Source organism: Hemicordylus capensis, chromosome 4, assembly GCF_027244095.1.
Source record: "Hemicordylus capensis ecotype Gifberg chromosome 4, rHemCap1.1.pri, whole genome shotgun sequence".
Classification (NCBI taxonomy): domain Eukaryota; kingdom Metazoa; phylum Chordata; class Lepidosauria; order Squamata; family Cordylidae; genus Hemicordylus; species Hemicordylus capensis.
In genome coordinates this window covers 30,090,653-30,113,046 of record NC_069660.1, presented here as the reverse complement: position 1 = coordinate 30,113,046, position 22,394 = coordinate 30,090,653, and the positions used below count along the sequence as shown (strand labels likewise).

Below are 22,394 nucleotides of genomic sequence, written 5' to 3'. Positions count from 1 at the left end.
CTGGACTAAGACCTGCTGACCTTCCCTAAGCAGCATTTTCTTTTCCATCTTTGGTGGGCTTTGTATTAGATTTTAAATTATGATAGTCACTTTGGTTTCCAGTTTGGGGCTGAAAAGTAGGATTAAAAAAGACAACCAACCAACCATCCAGTTTTAAAACAGAATTAAGAAAATAATGACCAAGGATGAGCATAACCTGGTCACCTGGTTAGCTGGATCATTCTGACACATGAGCCCTAGTCACATGTTATGATCTACACTTGTATAATCCATGTACAATGTACACAGACCCCTCAAACACATGGTGCAGATAGAAATTACACAGATACAGTTGTTCACACATTATGTTGAACACAGGTACAGCAGTACATTTCCTATCTGCATTATGCATTTGAGGGGCCTGTACCTGGAATCACTTTTCTGGAGGCAGGTACAACCATTCAGGCTACTGAACTGGCTGATTCACAATTGCATTTTACTGTAAAAACAAACACACACACAAATCAGTTTTTGAAAAAACAGGTGAGGACAACCCAGAAAATACTGGAATGCAGTGATTTGGTAACAGTGGGCCTATTTGCGTGTTATGTTCAACACTCATACAAGTGTATGGCATACATATGTAGGGATATGTACACAGGCACAGTTGTTCACACATTATGTTGAGCACAGGTACAGCAGTACATTTCTATTTGTACTATGCATTTGAGGGGCCTGTACCCAGGATCACTTTTAATATCAACGCAGGTGCTGTCATTCACACAAAAACATATATGAGTGTACAGACCTCTACAGATACAATACAACGGCCGCATTTGTATGTAACACAAAACTGGAGTTGAAAGGGCCGGAGGTTGCCAAACCTGCATGTCCAAATGCAGGACACACCATCCAAACTCTGGTTCTTCATGGAAAGTGACCTGAGGTTTCGCTCTCCAAACTCCAATTTGTACCCTTGAGTTGTACTGAGTTTCACCACCCCAACCCAAGGTTGAACGTAACCTCTATTACATGCAAATGCGGAACTGCAGGCTGCATTCCCTGTAAGTTGAGGGCAGAAGTCCCTCCCTCTCTCCAGCTGTGATTGGCTGTGCGGGGTGTCCTTCATGCAAGAAGGAAGCCCACAAAGCCAGTTCCCCCTCCTCTCTGCTGCCTCCCTGATTGTATAGAGAGCCTGCTCTCCATTACATCTGAATTCAGACAGGAGAGTGGAGGGTGGGTCCGTAACAGTTCCGTGTTACGTGAAAATACAGCCAATGTCTAAATAGGGCTATGGCCAGAGGTTGCCAGTTCGAATTCCCACTGGTATGTTATCGAGACTATGGGAAACACCTATATCAGGCAGCAGCGATATAGGAAGATGCTGAAAGGCATAGTCTCATACTGCATGGGAGATGGCAATGATAAACCCCTCCTGTATTCTACCAAAGAAAACCACAGGGCTCTGTGGTTGCCAGGAGTAGAAACTGACTCAACGGCACACTTTATTTTTACTTTAAGGAGGGTTTATCTGGTATTGACCAAGAAGTATTCTTTGTGGTTGCTAAGACAGTGTATAGTGGAACTTCATTTATCCAAATGCTATAGCTTGGGGCAAGGTTTCCTACAGTCTGCACATATTTATCCATTTCAACAATACCCCATTCTTCCTTCAAATAACTCATTTGAGGTTATGTATGGTTTCAAGGCATCCTGTCCAAGGAGCTTAAAGGTTCGGACAAACTTCTGCAAGCAGCATTGGGTCCTGTGATATCAGAACATGCTCTTGAAATTTTTTTACTTTTCTTGACTAAGCACAGGATGTTTCATAAGGGGATAAAAACTGGTGGATAGAGGGTGAGAAATATTGCAGCTGCCAAGACCTCTCATGAACCTGGCAAAGTAATATATGGATGGAAAGATGGTAACAGCCTAGAGAAAGGAAATGGGAATGGGGGTGGGCAGGAAAGCCCATAGTGCACTGATGAAGTCCATTATGCTTGGCTTGCATAAAGTCCTTGGCAAGAATGGAGTGCTAAAATAGTATCTCTTTTCATTACAATGATCACATCTCTCTCCATAAATCTGAGTCCTGGCTTCTTGCCACTTTCCCCATCAAATTAATTGAAGATTCTTGTCTTTACCATTCTCCTCTCTGGGGAGTCTGACTCCTCTTTCTTCTCTTCCTGTCACGTTTTCATCCTCTCTTGTCCCTTTAAGCTCATACATCGATCTCCTAAAAACCCTCCTCCCATCTAACAATAGCAACAATGAACTGAACTTTTTAATTAGTGTTTTAATTGGTTATGCTGGCTTGTGTTTGGTTCAGTGGTTTTTATGGCTGCTGTGACGGTTTGGTTATTGTACTTCTTAATAAATGAGTAGGTGCGATTCTGATAAACGAATCCCCCTCTTTCTCTAGCAAGTTCAGGGTGATGTATGTGTGGTTCTAATCAGGTCTGAGTCCTTCAACTGACAGTACATGCCCTAGGCAAGTCACCTGCTGCTGCTTGAGTTTCATTTTTTTAGGATTTGATATTCCTGTCTCTGTAGCGCTGTAGAAATACCTGAAGCTTGATATCACAATCTGCTTCTGCTTTCATATTAACCGCCCCTTTCCCTTTAATGAGAATATCAACCTCAATCATCGATCCCTGGCAAACTCTCCATTGTCTGGTTTAATTTCCTTTGGAACAACTTGGAAGCAGGTGAGATGCCCATGGGAAGGTATAGCTGTTTATAGCAGGCAAGAGGTGTTACAAATGTAGTCAATTTGCTGGATCCCTCATCCAGTTTTATGTGCCGAAAGGCACTGATAACTCCACAAATATTCTGACTCTGGAGAGGTCGGAAAGAATATTGTCAGTGGTAGACAATGGAAAGTTATACCTTCTGAGTTCCCACTTCAGAGGCCTGGGGTCTAGATGGATCCTTCATTTGCATGATGGTTTCTTCACTACCAGCATGCTGCTTATTCATGAGGTGCTGGTTTCCTCTGCTTTAAAAAGCCCTGTCTCTTCAAGCAGTCCAGTCTGTTACTGGGAACTAGTAAAAGTGGTTCTAACAGAGGGTTCTAATCCCCCTAAAGGGTAGTTGAAGGGCTCCCAGGGGGTACTCAGAGCCCTCCAGCTTCCCCACGCTGGTCACATTATTTGTCCCTCTTCTGAGAATCACCTGCTTGAAGCCAATGTGTCCTCAGCAAGGTGTCCACTACAAAAGGAGAGAGAGGAAGATGAAGACCCTCCAGCCTCTGCTCCTGATTGGCTGGCTATGTGCTGAAGCTCAGCATACCCCTCCCCTCAGCCTGGAGAGGCTTCAGAAAATTAATACTGAATACTCCCCTTGAAATTAATGGGACTGTTGCAGAGAAATTACTGATGAGCTATAAGTAATTGAACAGGAAGCCAACTTTAAATGAGAAATGAGTTTGATATTTATTACTAACTAAAACATAGGCTAAGAAAACAATAGTCTCTTATGCAGAGAGAGGGAGAACCTTTCAGTCTGAATTTAAGACAGCAAGTAAAGAGGAGCAAACAAACCCAAACTCCAACCCCACACCAGTACATAGCTACATTCAGACAAACATGCCCCATGCACAGAACTGAGACAATGAGGTCATTCACACAATCAAAAACTGTGTTCTACCCAGGTTTAGGAGCTGTGTGTGCTCCACCCCATTTTTCCCCTCCTACCTTGTATCCACACAATCACTTCTACCCAGGTTTTCCTCTTACCTTGCTTCCACACAACCAAAAACTGGGAGCACACATAGCTCCCAAACCTGGGTAGAACACAGTTCTTGATTGTGTGAATGACCTCATTGTTTTTGTATTTGTACAACCTGGGAACTAGATCATGAAGGGCCACTGGCTGACGCAATGCACTGTTCTAGCATCCCTGTTAGAACTTGCTGCACCGTTGCTACACAAGCAAAAGCATAAGAACAGCCTTGCTGGATCAGGCCCAAGTCCCATCTAGTCCAGCATCCTGTTGCACACAGTGGCCCACTAGATGCTGCTGGAAGCCACAGGCAGGAGTTGAGGGCATGCCCTCTCTCCTGCTGCGACTCCCCTGCAACTGGGTTGCAGTTGTGCCGCAGTAGAGAACTGGTGGTAGCGCTATCACTATTACTGCATTTTCCTGTTCACAATAACAGGAATAAATATGGTAATGTGGGAAGCGCTACCACCAGTTCTCTACAGCTGTGCCATGGCTTCCAGGGATGCAGTAGTAGCACCACAAATTCTGAGATGTTAGGACTGTGCATCCTATCAGCCACCAGAATTAGTTGGTGCATCCTGTGCATCCCACCAGAATTGTCCTTTCTGGCAAGAAAACTGGGTTTACAAGTGGGTTGGTTTCAATGATGCTTAGTTCCCCCTTGAGACAGCCATCACCTTTGAATATCTCCGAAGATCTCTAGGATGATTTCTATCGTCCCTTTAGTGGAAAAACATTTTGGTGCAGTACCCTAACCAAGCCTATTGCCTGGATGGCCGAGGAACCCAAAGCAGGAGGAAGACCACAGCCACTTAGGAATTCTTGTTCTTGAGATTTGTTAAGAGTCCCTGGCTACCGGCTATTGTGATTGGGGATGATGGTATTGTAGTCTGTCAACAAAGGTCACCACTTGAGACCCTTGCCCATGTCAACTGAGCAGACACCAATAATTACGCATTTATCAGAATTCTTTCTGTGCCCAACATTGGTCATTTCTCAAAGGAAGAGGCACCTACCAGCTTCTTCAGAGATGGTGGCTGCAGAGACTGTACTCTTCCTCTTGGACAACACACTTGAACTGGAGAAAAAGAAACACATAATATCCTGAGCAGTGCAGGGGGGGGGGCTTCAGGGTCCCCCGCAACTTGGCCAAGGAACAGGCTCCTCCACTGAAGCTGTTCATCACAATATGTTCATATTTTGGAAAAGGAGCTACTGTGAAGAGTCAAGACATGATAAGCTGTGCTTTTGTATCCCCTGGTTGTGTGTCCGGAAAAATGACTTGCTGAGTAGAGTCAGGGCAATTGAATAGGCAGATGGTACAAATAGAAAGTGTACTGCTGTACCTGCGTTCAACATGATGTGTGAACAACTGTGCCTGTGTTCATATCCTGACCTATGTATGCTGTACACTTGTACGAGTGTTGAACATAACCCCCGAATAGGCCTACTGTTATATAGGAGCACCATATTGGTTGAAGGATAACAAATGTGGTGGTTGGTGACATTTTTTAAAAATGGTGAATGGAATCTGAATTGACCCAAGTTAAGAAGTAGGTGATTTTTGTTGCTGCTGCAAGTAACGGGGCAGAAAGACTTTGATCTGACTTTCTGAATGGAAGATTTGGGAAAGGGTGATGGGTTAAGATACAATCAGCATTCAGACAGTGAGAGACCTTATTTATATTGTCTCATATGAATGGTGGCAGCTGTAGTATCTGCCCTCTAGACCTGCCTTTGTAAAATCACCTGGCTGATAAATATGATTGTATGATTGTAATAGGGATTCCAAGATGTTGACTACAACTCCCATAATCCCCAGCTGGTGGCCACTGCAGCTGAGGATGATGGGAATTGTAGTCAACAACATCTTGGAGTCCCTGTACAGGGAACACTGGTCAGTATGTCTAGACTTGTCTACTGTGTCATGTCCAAGCACTAGCCTGGACCAAAGATGCCAACACCTTTCCTACAAGAGGCTCTTTTTCCTTTAACCGTGTGATAGGAACTTTTTTTTTGTGATAGGAACAATTATCTGTGTGATAGGAACAATTTTTGATTGTAATTTTTAATGTTACCTTATTTATATGTCATTGTACACTGCCCTGGCGTCTTTGGAGTGGGCGGTATATTAAATGCTTCTAATGAATATAAATAAATAAATAAATTTCAATATATGTGGTTTTGCCCAGCCGGGGTAAAGCTGTACCTGTTGATTTCCAGCTATGCAGCTTTTGAAAGCGCAAGGTTGTCTACTCGGAAGGAAGCTGGCTACCCTAATTCAAATTAAGGTCTGGATACTGATCAGCAAGGCAAATCTCCTATATTGGTGGTTTTCAAATTATGGCAGCTATGCAAGTTCCTTGGAAGCTTATGCTTAAGCTGCTCAATTGTGTAAAGGTGGGGGACACGATCTTGCTTCTTTCTTTCTTTCTTTCATTGGATTTATATGTCACCCTACTCCCATAGGACTCAGGGCGACTTACAAGCAATAACATATACAGCAACAAAATTTCATAAAAATATATCTTACATAACCTCATAAACCACTTCTGGGTGTGTACCCTCAAATGTCCCAGAATTATCTGCTATACCAGAATTGTCTGCTATACAAAGGGATTCCCCTGTTAACTGGGCAAAAAGGCACCTTTTTAAAGTGGTGATTCTCTTTATTTAGCAGGGGGAGAGCAACTGGCCCTCTCCAGCCCCAGCACAGTATCAGCAACAGAGTTAGCTCTGCAGATGCTTATTAAAGTGTTTGAGTTGGTATATTACTCCAGCAACGAGTTCAAAGATGGACAATAACTACCCTGGAGATTGTTGGGAAGGTATGGAGCAGAAAGGTACTTTTTACCACATGTGGTGGACATGCAAAAAAGCCCCCAAATTTTGGAAAACAATACATTCTAAGATGCAGCAAATTCTACATGTAAATTTTCCTCTCCCTTCTCCCCTGGAAACTTTCACGTTAAATTTTACTAAGCAGTATATTCTGGAAAAATACACTGAACTTTCTTTATATAGGATAACGGCAACAAGAATTCTTTATACTTCCTGTTGGAAAACAAATCTGATCCTGACTTTAGAAGATTGGCAACTTAAACTCTATGCATCAATGGTGAAAATTACTGCATATACTAAGAATAAATCTGAAGATTCTTTCTTTCAGACATGGGAACCATTTATTCAATATAATATGTTGCAGGGTTTGGTACCTCATACGAGATTTGGTTTTTCCTTGTAGAAGACTCTAATGTAGACTGTATTTTATAATATAGTAGGAACATACATTTTATTTTTTAGTTTTGCAGTTATCCATTTGCAGCAATTTGGGGTGGGGGAAGGAAGGGTGAGATATGCTGGTTGGAATAATCCAGGTCAATGTATACATACTGAAGTGAGAATCAGTGTATGTGCTTTGCTTGACTATCTGTTTTTCTTTGTTTATATCTCTGTTAAAACAATAAACATATAAATAAAAAATTAAATTAAAAAGTCTTTGCTGAACATGTTAACTTCTCATCTGTGAGTGTTCCTGTGAGTATAAACTCAATCCGTTACCCATCCCAAGAGACCATGATGTCCACATTAGCAGCATTCCTTTGCAACTCATGCATTCTAGTTTATTGCCACTTTCTCACCCACACCCCACATACTTCAGCATAGTGTTTCAGTCTTGGTTTTGTGTTGCTTCATAGAGGAGTATTGTGATCTCTTCCTTTTGCCTTTGATGAAGATTCCTGCACTAGGTAATCATGATGATGTAATCACTGAGCTTGTTTTCCTTTCCCTCCTTTGTAGCATGATGCTTCCACATTCTCCAGAGGGAATTTAAGAAGGTGCAGCGCTATTGTCAATGACTCATCTAGCTGTGGCAAAAGTATTTCTCACTGTAATAGATACAGTGAGACAGGGTCAGATTATTCAGAACTGAGGACAAGAGTGGGTGGACAAGCATGTGCAGCCTTTCAAGTTGCATCCTGGAAGCTGGAAATTACCAGCATAATATAGGCAATCTCACACTGGCTGTTCAATTCAGTGGGTGGCCTTAAGCAAGCCATCCCTCAAATTTAGGATTCCATAATACTGGCCCATGATACAGGATTAGTATAGTACAGGGTTTCTCAGACTTGGGTGCCAGATGTTGCTGGACTACAAATCTCATCATCACAGTTCTAGAATTTTAATAAGCCCTATAGGTTGGGAGTTCATTTTGGCCTTCTCATAGCTTTCAGTCCTGAGGACCCATGCATAATACATCTTGGGCAATTTTGGAGCTGAGACAGATGCAAAAGATTTTATAAACCCACTCACCTTTCCTTAGATGTGAAGAACAGAGACCTTTATAGAGCCCTAATCTTTGCCCCCTCCTCCCCACCATGAATGGCAGCAAAGGTCTTCGTCTGTACCTTGATGGGTGAAGATATGCCCATGGATGGAGCCAACACTATTGGCCCTTCAAGTCCTTGCACAGTGGCCCCCATTAAAAGTTAATTACAGACCAGGGCTTGTGAGACTATTCTTTTTCAAGAAATATGGTTTTTATATAATAGCTCAAGAACAGGAGAAGTGGCATGAAGGGAATGAGGCCATAGTTCCAAGACAAGAGCTTCCTATATGCAGAAGGTCTCAGATTCAATCCCTGGGATTTGCAGGCTAGACTGGGAAAGACTCCTGCCTGAAACCTGGAGAGCTTCTGCCAGAGTAGACCACACTGAACTAGATGGACCAATGGTTTGACAGGGCATATACAGCAGCTTTCTATGTAAGTGCATACAGTTTCCTGAACAAGCCAACAGATCCTTTCTAATTAAACCCATATCGCTAGATAATCTTATTAGTTAAGCTCCTGAGGTATTAAAGAGAACAGACTGTTCCCTTGACTCCTTTAAAGGTTCCTTGAGTCATGAAAAGAACAAAGTATGATCACAAGATGTAAAGTAAGGCTGCATATGAATAACTATCCTAGCTTTGACCTGATGCCTATGTGGCTTTGGCCAATTTCAAGTCACCACAGAAATTCCTTCATCCATTTCCAGCAGATCTACTGGCTGATATTCCAACTGTGTGGTCACACACCAGGAAGAAGCACCCCTGAGGCAGACTGCTTCTTTACCTCTGCATAGCTGATTGCACCAGGGGTGGGGGGAAATTTTGCAGATGTCTCCTTCCACCAGAAGTGTCCTGAGATACCCAAAAATGTGTCCCTAAGGGACATATTTTTGAGTGACACAGGGCACTTTCAGGGAAAGGAGATATTGGCAAAAATCCAATGTCCCAAAGAACCTAGAGTCAGCTCTACAAATCTTAGGAACAGGCTGGTGTGGGGACTCTTCCTGGCATGTCGTTGCATGGTTAGTGGGAATGTCGACCATTGCCCAAACACAGAAGCAATTTAAACCATTTAGAAGCAATGTACATGACTATTGTTGAGGTTCAGTGGGACAAACATGGGTGAAACTGTGGCCTACCATACACAAATAAGGTGGTAAACGGGCTTGTGAAAAGGAGTATTTTCAGTGTTTTCTCATTTCAAAAAGATCATGTTACCATATTCTAAAACAGAGTTGTTCTAGTGTTTTTTGGGAACATTAGTAGAGCAAGGTAGAACTTCACCATATTCTCAGGAGAATATCTTATCTTGAAAATGGGAGTAGCGGCATGCAAGTGCATATATGTTCAGGTAGGTTCTACATTTCAAGGTTGAATACTTGTTTGTTCCCCGCACCAATTTTCGAGGGATGGCAGGAAAGATCTAAGAAACTACTGCAGCATTTTTCTTAACACTGAGGTATTACACTAAAAATTAAACATCAGCTCAACCTTTGCCTATTTTTTTTTGGCGGGGGGGGGGGGGGTTGGTGAGAAGGAAAGATGCAAAGTACATTGCAGTGTGACATGAATTTCCTGAACATGAGCTGATATCGTAACAAAGAGGGTCTTTAATGATGCACCAGGACCACTTGTACAGCTCCCCAGTCCTCCTGCACATGCACTTTTGAGCAAAGGGGCTAATACTTACAACATTGCTCATGCTCCAGAAGCATTCTGTAAGATTGGGAACATGTCACTGAGCAGCGTTTTGAGCTGTTAGCCCTCTTGGGCAACACTGCATGCACAGGAGGACTGGGGAAGTTGTGCGAGGGCTCCTGACACATCCTCCTAGACCACCCCCCACCCCCACCATGTGTGTGCTTCATTAGTCAGGATGTCAGTCCTGGTGATTTCTTACCAATTAGCAGTTTACTAGTGTGTCCTTAGCAGCTTTGGACTATTATTTACGTGACATGAACAAGTATGGGATATTCTTGAGTCACACCATTCTTTAAAAATGTGCCAGTTTTAGGGTTGAAAGTTTAAATTAACAATTTCATTTGATAATGGATTTAAAGCAGCATATTATTAAATGGCAAACAGAATAATCAGCTTTGTGGAAGATACTTAGGAATTATTATAAACCTCAGAATCAAAATAACCCTTGCTTGAGCAAAGGAATGTGGAGCCAGAGAAAGTGTATCCCATTCAACTAGTACCTTAGTGTTAAAGGTCACCATTCCAAAGTTAAGAATAAGCGGAACCCCACCTGTGTTAACATATGGATTTAAAATGATGGCTCATTGAGAGGATAAAATGGAATCCACATTATTGGTTCCCATTTCTCAGCAATCATTAAATTCAGACCACGGTGAGGGAAGAGAATTGCTTATTTGGGGAATCTGATAAAAATTATTCAAGTGAGTTCTCTGGCTTTTTGTTCCTTTTAAACATGCAGGAGGCAGCCTTTGATTTATAACTGAAACCTGGAGTATATTATGCAACATAATGAGGGGAAAAATAAGAGTGAATTAATAGAAATGTTACTAATTTCTCTCAAACAAGTGTGTTTTGCGTTACTTAAAGCAACCGAGCTTGAAGTAATCCTTTAAGGCTGGCTTGCAACCCCAGCCTTATGCTACACATAGCCTGCATATTTAAAAAACGCCCTTCATAAAAAAAGAAACATCAGTACAATCTCTTGGTTCTTCAATATGTATTCTTTTTACTGAAAAAATCATTCATAAATTAACAAATACAAAAATGTACAAACACATGGGTAAATAAAGGTGACACAAAGGATTGCTTTGCTGAAAGGTGTGTGTTTTAAAACATTAGATTTCACTGCAAAAATGTACCCCTGGCACCTCATAGAAAACATGAGAGCAAACTCAAAATGGTAAGTTGAAAGGAGCTTGTGTATGGTTTAATGCTACTTTTAACAGTAGGTGTTTGGAAATGCATGGCGGTTGCTCAGCTGGTAAACTCTTCAAAGAGGTTTTATTTTAAAAAGTAGTTATTTTAAAACAAAAACATTAGCAAATAAAGACCCACATGGCTCATACAAAAACACAGGCATTTATCATTATGTTCTGCCACCGAGCAGTGTTGGTAGACAGTGCTGATGGACATGGGGAGCAGTGGCATTATTAAATTTCAGCTGCCAAAGAAAAAGGTTTAAAATGATTTTTACACCATATCACATGCGTTTGACAATTATGTTTTCAAAATTTACATATACTATACAGTATTTGACTTAGCTGATAAGAGTAACAGTGCGCATTAAAAAAACACCCCACATTTTTAAAAAGGAAAAGAAAGTAACGTGATTGGAAACAAAACAAACCAAGAGTGCCATTGATTAAGGAGTGAAACTAACCCTTTCATGCCAACCATTAACAAGCGCATTTCTGAGCAGAGGTAATTCCTTTTCATGTTTATGAAGAGAAAGTGTGGAGGAATGGCCAAGTCTGTCTTATGACCTGAGGATCTGAACTGTCAAACTGCTATTTGGATATATATGTGCACAGGATAGTGAATTCAGAGTGTTTGAAATACATTCCTTGGTTGAAGCACCATTAAATAAAACTGTTGGTTCCTACTAGCTTTCCAGGGCTAAAAATGGAATGGGAAAGAAAAAGGGTATGTGTGTTAACCATATCTGAAAAATGCCAAAATTTAGAGGTCTTTATTGCTATATGTGCCATAAAAAAAACCTCAACACACACACAAATCCTTACCTCTGCAGCAGTCATGAGGGGTTCCCTTGAATGTATTTTAAAGCACATGTATTTCAAAAGACTTAACCTAAATTACACACTTACCAGCATTCTCAAGAGCAGACTTGCTGCCCTTTCATATGGGCTGATAAGATTCTCTCACACACTCATTCATTCTCTCTCACACGCTCCATATTTTCATGACAAAAAAGTAGGCCTGGTCAGTCACACCCACAACAGATGTTTATGGGGGTCATAAACCCACCGAACCAAGAAAACTAAGTGTAAATTATGCAAGTTAAGGAAATTGAAGGCAACAATGCAATAAATTGAAATAAAAGTACTTTTGAGGTTAAGTACTCACAATCCGTGTCTATAAATATATATTATAAAAGCAATCCAAGAAGACACATTTACCAGAGTTATAGGCCCTAGTAAAAAAAAGTTTGTACATACTGTATAAACAGATGGATTGGTTTTAAACCTGAACAAAAAAAAGGCACAAATCTAAGACGACCATTTCAAACAAAAAATGGATGTAGGATATGGACCAAACACTTCTGCCCAATTTTCACATTTTTTTCCTGAACTAGTTTCAATGCCCTTCATTCTGCTAATTATGATTTGAAGTCTGGATAAATTTATCCCAGTATTTGTATTTTGTGCAATGCTTTCGCTGGTTATAACCTAACCTACCATTTAGCCTATATTAGTTCAGCGTTCAGTTTCATTTACACAATAAATATATCAAAATACTATTCAGAAAAAACACAGTCCCCCTGAAAAGTTATATTACAAGAACCACTGTAGACATTTCCCAAAGACAGATCAAGCAATCTGCAGCTGGCTGCCCAAACGTAAAGACTAAATGATAAATGTGAAGGTTTAAGGGGCAAGTCTACATGTTGACAACTTACTGGAGACCCTATCTCTTGTGGAGGTGAAGGCATTTTCCTCTGATGTTTAGTTGCCACTACAGGATATATGGCAAAATGTGATGGACCATCAGGAAAAAGAGGGGCGGGGAAACACTACATCACTACAGAATGGTGTGCAAGACTAGTCTTTGTTCTTTTATGAATTAATCACCCTCAAATCCAATTTTTTTCTCCCCCAAAGCAAGCACTACTATGGCTTCTATTTTGCTAAGCCTCACAATCTACCAACAAGGTCCCAATCCCACCAATGGCCAGGTAACTAGCTGTGAAGAGAGAGTTTCTCACATGAGTGTCACCATGATGTGCTGAAGTGCTTGCACAGGTGGGGGCTTACTTGAATTATCTTATGTTGTAAACCTTCAGCTTCAGTTTTGAATTGTAAAAGAATTTTTTTTAAAAAAAGAGCAAATTTATACAGCTTATTTACACCTACACTTCTTTAAGAAGCGATTCTGTCGTGTGTATATTATATATATTCTTTTCTTCAAGCAGGTCAATTAGAAAACCAACACACACGTAGAAGAATGATGATAGAAGTAGCAGTTCATCTTCCATCAGGGTCATTGCCTACAGGATTGCTTCCGGCATCCAGAGTCAAGAAGCCAGTAATGTCCTTTACAACCAAACTGGCTCTATGAGCGGAAAAGCACATTCAATCACAGTTTGGTGTTGGAGATTGTTGGAGGAGATGGAATGCTGGGGCAAAAGCAGCAGGTCATACCACAGTTCTTTAAAAAAAAAACAAATTAGAAAGCAAGAGAAGTCCGAGCTCACTGCACAGTCCAAGTGTCTCAGATGATCTGTGTGCGTGCTTTCAGTATTATTCTTCAAAATACTGTGATCCTTCATTAGACACAAGATTTTTCTTGTTCAGGAGAAGCCTACAAAACACTCTTCATATTTTCTTTTCACCACCTTAGTATTCATTCACCAGAGCCAGCTCTGGCGTCAGGTTGACAGTTATGTTTTTATACAAGGAGTCGTATGTAACATTTGGAAAATAGTTCAAGTTATTGAGGCCATCCAAGACTTGCCTCTCTTTGGACTTCCTCAGCAGTGCATACCTATTTCAAGAGTGAAAAAGAACCAACCATTAAGGACAGTCCTGTTCAGAACTTCACTAAGCAGAGTCCTATTCAGTTCCACACAACAGGTAAACATATCATGAATAGCAATGCTTTCTTGAGATACTAAAGATTGGTTATCTCCTGCCTTCAAATTTGCTGCAACAATTTAAAAAATGTTCTCTGAAGTAGGACAGTCAGACTTCAAATAAGCACACTGAGCAGTTATTTTTGTATGCCTTTGGGATTTTTATCAGTCAAATCACAGTAGGAACAGAAATACAGTGGGAGCACTCTTTTTTGAGCACTGTTTCCCAATAAAAATTTCGGTTACACAGAACTACAAGGTCACTGAACAACTATGAAATACATTGTATTTACATTTATAAAAATAAGGTTATACACAAATTAAAAATACATTTGAACATATTTAAATGTATGATTTTTTTCACTGTCCTAGCACAGCACTGCTATGTGGAAAGACCCTTACAGGGCATAACCACCTTGTTTGCCTCCTTCTGAACATGGGCACTACGGGGGACAGAAAGTCTTATTCTTATTTTAGCCTTCTCTCCCCCTGCTTGGATAAGCAACACCTTTGTTCTTCAAACCAAATCCCCTCTCCAGGATCCTTAAAGCCAGGGGTTTCCAACCAGTGTTACTCCAGATGTTGCTGAACTACAACTCCCTCATTCCCAGCCACAATACATGGGATGTATGGGAGTTGTTGTTTAGCAACATCTGAAGTACCACTAGTTGGAAACCCCAGCTTTAAGCCAAGGATTGAGCAATCCTTACCACAGTTTAAAGGACTTCAGCAGTAAGGGAGGGATTTATGTCAGGCTTATTCAACTTTGGCCAGCTGTAGTCTAACAGTTTTTGGACTACAACTCTCATAATCCCCAGCCACACTGGCCAATAGCCAGGGGTTATGCGAGTTGTAGGCCAACATCTGCAGGAGGGCTGAAGTTGAGCAGACTCAACTTGGAACAATCCTCTAAGTGTACAGCCATCCACCAAAACCAGTTGCCTCTGTTTCACCCAATAATTCCCCCCATTTGGGTCCTCATATGTAGAACAGAATTCACGTTGTGTGCATGTAGTTAGCTTAGTGGTACCATTTTTATGCAGCTAACATAAATGAGCAAAAGTTGTACATAAATTCCTTTTTTCAAAAAAACCCAAAAAACCAGTAAAAAATATTTAACTTTTCAGGATTATATCAAGGAACTATATAGTTAACAAAAAACCCAAAGTACAAATCTGATTTAAATTGGTCTTTTCACTCTGATTTGAATCATGCTTTAAAAACCACTCTGCATTGTATAATTTGGAAACCAAATATTGTGCCTTCCAAATTACACAGTACAGGTTTGCTTAAGTATTGTGGCAGAGACTTGTAGTAATTGAGTGGCATTTTGAAATTAATAGAAAAAAATGATTTAAAAAAATCAAGAGAGAACAGAGTAGAATAGTGGGAAATTAGTATGAAGAATTGTGCTATGGAATATTCCTTCTACATTGGTGGTATTGTACTGAAAGAGGTTAAAAAAAATTAAAAATACAGTTTCTAAGGAATTGAATAAAGACATTTAACACAAAAAGCATGCTGCAGTCCTAAAAGCAAAGGAAACAATGGGAAAGACATTGGGGAAGAGGGGAAAAAACCCAACAACAGAACCGGGAGAGCAGGATCTGGAGAGAATGAAAGATCTGAACTTGAGACAGATAAAAATGAGTAAGTGAAGAGGAGGGTAATGGTCACTTCAACCACATGGAATATTTTAACTGTAGTACATTGGACTGACTGGAAGACAAGAAAGGGAAGTAAGTATCATGAACTTGTTTCTCCCCATGTTCATTGCAAATCAAGTTTCTGCTCAAAATTCTGCTTGGGCACTTCTTGGCTGACATCCAAAAGGATGAAGTCAAGGAAGACTATCAAAACAGTAGTGAGGAACAGGCCATGAAGACAGGCTTTCTTTGCATACTGGGTCTAGAGCTGTGTTGTGATTTCAGGTTAGTGTTGAGGAGCTTACAAAATAGCAAATTATGGAATCCAGAAATAAGAACCAGGGAAGAAAAATCTGGTTGTGGAGTACACTAACAAAGCAGTGAACTTCAGAAAATAGAGATGGCTACAGCAGATGTATTAGCGGGTAACACATTTAGGGAAGCTCATTCTCCCCCAATATCTGGAAATTTTGAGGAAGTAGTTGTGAGGTGGAACTGTGTCTAACTAGTCTGCTACAGCCAGTGTTTGCCAGAACTTTTGGTAGTGGTCACACACAGCTCTATACTTCAGACAAGCTGCTGAAGTAGTTGATGACATAACTAGCTGTAGAGCTAGTGGGGACTGCTGTAAACTAAATAGGACCAGGGAGAAAAAGAAAGAATCTCTCTACTGCACACTTGAGTAAGTTATATGCTGGTGATTTTAAAACACAGACCTAGCTGCATAGCATTGCAAAGGCCTGATTGGTTCCCACGGCTTTATCTCTCTCACACACTTCTTCTGGGAAACTTAGAGCAGCTCACATGGAGCTGCTGGTATTTAATAATCTAACAGTATTATGTATAGCTAGAGCATTATCCTAGGCCCTAAATGAAGCCTACAAAATTCCCGCAAATGGAATTATACGTTAAAAAGGAAGTATACATTAAAGTATATCCACTCTAAGTTAGGCAACTCTCCCCACCTCTGGAAGACTTTTTACTGTTTCTGCTGTTTTTATTCATTTGTTGTGCTTGTATAGGTTCTGTTGATTTAATACTGAGCTGTGTTTATACCATATTTGGAATGGTTTATTATATGCAAGCTGCTTTGGGAATTTATTGTAAACTGAAGGCTGACACAAACGTTTCACATAAATCAATCAAATGGATATAATTGCTGGGCCACATGGAAACCTAAGCACCTAATTTGCTAGATCCTAATCATAATGGGTCAAGGTTAATCTAGACAGGAAAAAAGGATTAGAGGTCTCCTGAAGCAGAGAAGTAACTTCAAATCAATTCTTTTAGAGCTCTAGAGAAGGTGGTCACAAGAGTGTAGAGTCAAAGAGCAATACTTCAGTAGCTGGATACTCAGGAGAAGCCAAAAGGAGTATACACATGTCATGAGAAGGTAGGTATGTTTGAGATGCTAAGAAGCAAAAATTGCAGTGGCATCTTTGCTTCAAAATGGCTTGTTGCACCCAGAGGTGGAAAATTTGCTCTGAACATTGCTAAGCAGCAGTAACACCAGAAGCAGCTTTGCCTGGGAATGCGGTCATCTTTAGTTAAGCCAACTATAAGGCAAGTTCCTGGTTCATACAAGGTCAAATTCAACAGCAAACAGAAGTTCATTTAGAAAGAATCCTTTAAGGTAATACTGAATAACTGATTTTTAAAAATGCATTGGAATCCTATATTTGTAATAGTTATGTTCAAGATGAATATGTCAATGAACTGACTAGAGTTGTGCACATGCCACTGGCAAAACTCCAATGCTGTAAACAAGGTTGTATTTCCCCCCTCAAAAATCTCAAGACAGACCTGTCAAAGTAGAATTTATTTTGTCATACATTCACTTCAGTCATGTTCTAACGAGAGTTTCACCAACATCCTTTTCTCACTGCAAGTGTCATGCGGAGTTAACAGCTAGGCAGCTATTGTATTTAGATCATTATGTGAAAACATTCCCTTTCCCCAGCAGCACAGAAATCAGTTTAGTATCAAGGCTGGTTCTTATGTCACAAGAACAGGTAGTACTGTGCCTCGAGTGCCTGTCATCAGGACACAACAGCTAATAAGTGACTTTGGTTCAGGACAGTTCAGGTGTGCATTGTCCTCCTGTTGACAGCAGCTCCAATCTGTTAAGACGCGGGGCAAAGCTAAATCTAATGTTTTAGACCTTTGGTGCGCCAGACTAACCTAACAATTTTCATGGCTTCCTAGAAAACAGAATTCTAGGGACAGGCTACATATTTACTAAATGGGAAAAGTTTTCACAAATGTTTATCAAGGATCAGGCACAGCCCACATCTTCAATACCAGGGCCTAGCTCTAGATTCTTATACTGCACGCTGCACTAGTGCCTCCTCAGCACACAATTGCTATCAGCCCACACACATCAAGGATGAAAGGGAAGAGCTTCCAAGTCAGGGGATATGATGTGCTGGCTGGCTATTCTAAAGCACAATCTTTGTCTGACAACCACAGCTTGTAGTGGAACCTGAATGAAAGCTGGAAGGTGAAGAGGAAGAAGGTGTCTCTCTCATTAAGTCAAATGGCTGCTCAGGGAAAAGGAGATGTTGGAAAGCAGACTAGAACCTTATGTACTGCAGGCTCATTCTGTGCTTGAGAGTGTGCCTAATTCAGAGTTCATGTTGCAATACTGATAGGAAAAAAATATCTCCAGAAGTCTCCTAGTTACTTTGCTGCCATCGCTGGTGTTTAACAATTGATAAAAGTGTAAGAGCTGCCAAAAAAAGAAAAGAAGACAGACTCATCCCCACCACTTTATTCCTAAAAAAAGAAAAAAAAATGTGCTGAATATACAATGGCTATGTATATATGATGGCTATGATGTGAATGGCTATGATGTGAAAAGTTCCACTCAAGTGATGATGAATACTGAAGAGTATCAAGTTACTTAAATAAACTAGGTTTCCTAACTCTCATGGTTAAGAAGAACCACCTAGAAGTGTGACTGCTACTGCATCTGTTAAGCCACATTTGCAAAATGCAAGCATGATTCAAACTTTGTTTATAGTAAGCATTCTTAAGGCAAGGAAAGCTTGCCTTAAGTGTTTCCCCCAAATGCAGTCCTGATGCTAAGAGACAGAAGCAGGTGACATACAAAAACAATCTTACACAGAACAGTAGTATTGGCTACAAGAGATTAAAGCACCTTTTCTCCTTTCACCTTGTTGAAAGGAGAAAAATATATGTAAGTTTCAAATAATATTGGGCCAAAACAGTAACAAACCTTATTATTGATATGTCTGGATTGTACATATACAAACTGCATAATGAAGCCTGCAATTTTCATATCTCTGTCACATAGATCTTCTAGATCTATATGATTTCTATCTCATGGCAGATGGTTACCTCAGGCTGAACCATAAGGCTGGAGGTTACATATAGCAGCCTTCCCATGAGGTTTAAGGTACTGCACATTAATCTTTTAAGAGTCATCTGATTCCATCTTGAGCTTTGAGATAGCAGAGTTTTCATGGCTAGTCAGGAAGGCTAGTAACTAAAAACACATATGCTGGAAGACTTCATGTTGCCATCTATGTAGCTGCCAAGAAGTTGGCCCTTTCAAAGTATTTACTAATGAGAAAATTTGACTTACCTTCCTAAGAACTGCACTTCACCTCTATGATGGTGTGGAATAGATTTGTATTTCCCCGTCTCCCCTTCCGGCCGAGTCACCAAGTAGCCTTCATAATGTACCCTGGAGAAGAAAGGGAGAGAAGGGACAAGTTTTTCCAGCAGCTCATCATTAGCTAGAGCTTTACATATCAGGTGGTATAAAAATATGATAAATAAATAAACAAGCCAGGACTCCACAATCTCGATTTTGTGACTGCTGCCACTGACCTACCTCCACCAGGTTCCACCTTAAGTCAGGTTCTACTTTAGTTAGTTATCCTGTTGTCTGCAGGCCAACATTTATTCAGGAAAAATAACAGGCAATTAAAAACGGAGGAACATAAGGCCTTGTTGCAAAGCAGTTCACAAGTTTGTCCTGAGCAGTAACCAGGAAGTCAGTTTTTGGGATTCAGTTTTTGTCCAGGTTTGTTTGTTTATTTATTTAACATTTTTATACTGCTCAAAACTTCTCTGGGTAGTTTACAACAAAAACAAAAAGTTAAAACATTATAAGAATTTAAAACCACAACACAATATTTTAAAATGAAGTTAAAACTATTAAAACGGTATTTAGTGTTTGGGTGGTTTAAAAAAAAAAAAAATCTCTAGTTCAGTTCCAGTTCAGACACTAATGATAACTGGTAGCTCAGAAATCGGTAAAGATACTTTGAACTGATTTTGATATATACCAAATAGAATATCCGCTTGCAAATCAACTTTAGCACATGAATACACTAGCTATAGGAAAAATATCCTGTTTACGCAAAATGGCAGCAAGGAGGGGCCGACATCCGAAATAACGCTGCACTAGTGCTACAGAAGAGCACTGACTGTCACCATCTTTCCCCCTTCCCAGCCCACTGTACCTCTGAAAATATATCCAAGACCTACATAACCTTCAGGGGCAATGCTTCAGGAGGCACAGAGGACTGTAGAAGGAAGGGAAAATGGCAGAAATTGGTGTTCTCCTGTACGCACAGTATTAATCTGGATGCCAGCGAGGAACTATAGTGCTAAAGAAACAGAAGTTTCTGTTCCTTGGTAAAAGCAGCTACACATTTGACTGTTTTGGTTAATATTTTAATTGCTATATTTGGTTTTAATGTGCCTTTCATGCAAATATTTTCAGTGTATGTGCACTTTTAATTCTTGCTCTATGCTTGTATGACATTACTACTACTACTATTATTTATGTACCTCTTTCCAATAAAAGATTCTGAAAGTGGTTAACATTGGAATTGGAAAGATAAAAATAAATGATTCCCTGAGATTTTAAATTCAAATAAAACTTAAATAGGGAGTTATTGATTTATATTTTATTTCATTTAATTAAAATTATTAAGTTTATTATTACATTATTTAATGCAAAATATTTATTATTTTATAGGCCATTTTTAACCAGCAACTGCTATTAAAACAGAATAAAGTTGTAAAACACACTTCTTTTCTTCCATATTTATGGTGTATGTACATGTGCATGCAGTATCTATAGTGGCACATAATGCACACGTGCACACACTGCCTTGATACTGCCACCGAGAACAAAACTCATTCCACTCATCGATGAAAAAATTAGAGGGAACACTGGAAGGGGGCATCGAAAATGGCACCCCCTGTGGCAGAAAATGTTGCGCCAGTGCAGCATTACTCTGGATGTTGGCCATTCTTCCTTAGAAGACTTGAGGAGGGGGGAACTGCCTAAATGTTAGTCAGCGAGGTTGGCAGTCAAGGTTTGGGCATAGGGCCAATGAACATAACATGGAACTAAGCAGAGCCCTCAGGCAGCTTGTATTGCGAAGACAGTGTGTAATGTGTGCTCAGTATGTCCCAGCCCAAACATTCCAAAGTTAAGCCAGTAAAAACCATCCCATCATAATTGTACATCACACACAACAGATCTCAATGCTCATCTAGTAGTGTGGTAATTTCATAACATTTAGGAATATGCACATGATCCATCCACTTCTGCCACTTGAATACAAAATACCTGTTCCAAAGGTCATCATCTTCTCCTCCCCAGCCCCAGAAGGCATTAGGAAAGCCATTGATTTTTTGAAACTGGTTCACTGTTAAACCACTCACTCCTCCAAAGAACTCATTGTAAGGGAGGCTATATAAAGAACACAGAATAAACAGCGTTAGTCAGACCTGCTGTGGATAAAGCTTATCACAGTTTAGGGCAGACTTGGTTGCCTATTCACATCCTGTCAAAAATAGTAGTTTTCCAGGATGTAGACAAGGTCAGCCTTAAGTTACAGCAACGACTGCCTCTATTTTTCTGTGTACATTTTAAAGGTATCTTAACTACAAATATGAGGGGCTACCGTTACTTACAGATACATATATTTATCCAGCTTTGCTGCAAAGTGTCTTGGCATCTGTCCACATCCATAGTAGTTACGGTCATTTTCAGGTATATGGTCCACATCATGGAAGATCAGACAATCCCAGTTCAAGTCTTTCATTGCTTCCCGAAAGCCAACATTGAAGAGCATGGCACGGTTAAAGGGCTGGTTACCAGCCTAATAAGAGAGAACCCAAACAAACTAATTACATTCATGAGAATCTATGTATTGCTTTCCATGCATCTAGACACCTGACAGTGTAACAAATAAGTGAGAACACAGTCATTAGATGCTCAATTGCCAGCTCCTGCAAGAAGCAAGTAATTTCTATACAGCCATGGAAGATGGCAGGAGCCATGCTCTTTGCTAGTTCACACATGAGAGTGTAATCATCTATCCCTGGAAAAGGAGGGAGGCTTTTTGAAAGAATGCCTATGCAAAATTTTATTCTCCAGTTATAGATTGAACACCTGAGACTGACTTAGACCAGTTCATCTATCAAACTCCTGCCTGCTCTGACTGGTAGTGGCTCTCTAGAATTTCAAGTAGTTCTTTTTCAGCTCTGCAACCCAAGATTATTTTAACTGGGGATACCTGGAACTTTATAAATGTAAGGCATGTTTTCTCACTGAGCTATGACCCAACCACTGTTAAAAGGAGGAACCATAACTCAGTGCACCTGCTTGGCATCCAGAAGATTCCAGGTTCAATCCAAGGCATCTCCAGATATAAGATCTCAGTGCTACAAAAGACTTCTGCTGAGACTCTGAAGAGCCACTTAAAGTCAGAGCAGACATTACTGGGTTAGATGCAGGGGCACAGCAACATTTGAGTGGGCCCCTGGGACAAAGAAGTGAAAGTGGACACCTGCCCCCACCCCATCATCTTCTTTAGAGAGGGGGAGAACAAAGCATCAAGCTTCCACCTAGTCAGCAGGGCACTGTCATATAG

At 40.4% G+C, this 22,394-nt stretch overlaps 1 protein-coding gene across 2 annotated transcripts in view; it reads right to left on the bottom strand.

Annotated features, from left to right (window-relative positions):
* Nucleotides 1-10,717: 10,717 nt before the first annotated feature.
* B4GALT5 (beta-1,4-galactosyltransferase 5) overlaps nucleotides 10,718-22,394 on the bottom strand; it is an 86,036-nt gene continuing 74,359 nt past the window's right edge. For both annotated transcript variants that reach the window (XM_053244770.1, XM_053244771.1), the window contains exons 6-9: nucleotides 21,433-21,620; nucleotides 21,086-21,208; nucleotides 19,079-19,180; nucleotides 10,718-13,737 (exon numbers count right to left, since the gene is read on the bottom strand). In XM_053244770.1, the coding sequence (XP_053100745.1) occupies nucleotides 13,590-13,737; nucleotides 19,079-19,180; nucleotides 21,086-21,208; nucleotides 21,433-21,620 (561 nt within the window). In that variant the 3' untranslated portion in view covers nucleotides 10,718-13,589. The remainder of the gene's footprint in view (nucleotides 13,738-19,078; nucleotides 19,181-21,085; nucleotides 21,209-21,432; nucleotides 21,621-22,394) is intronic.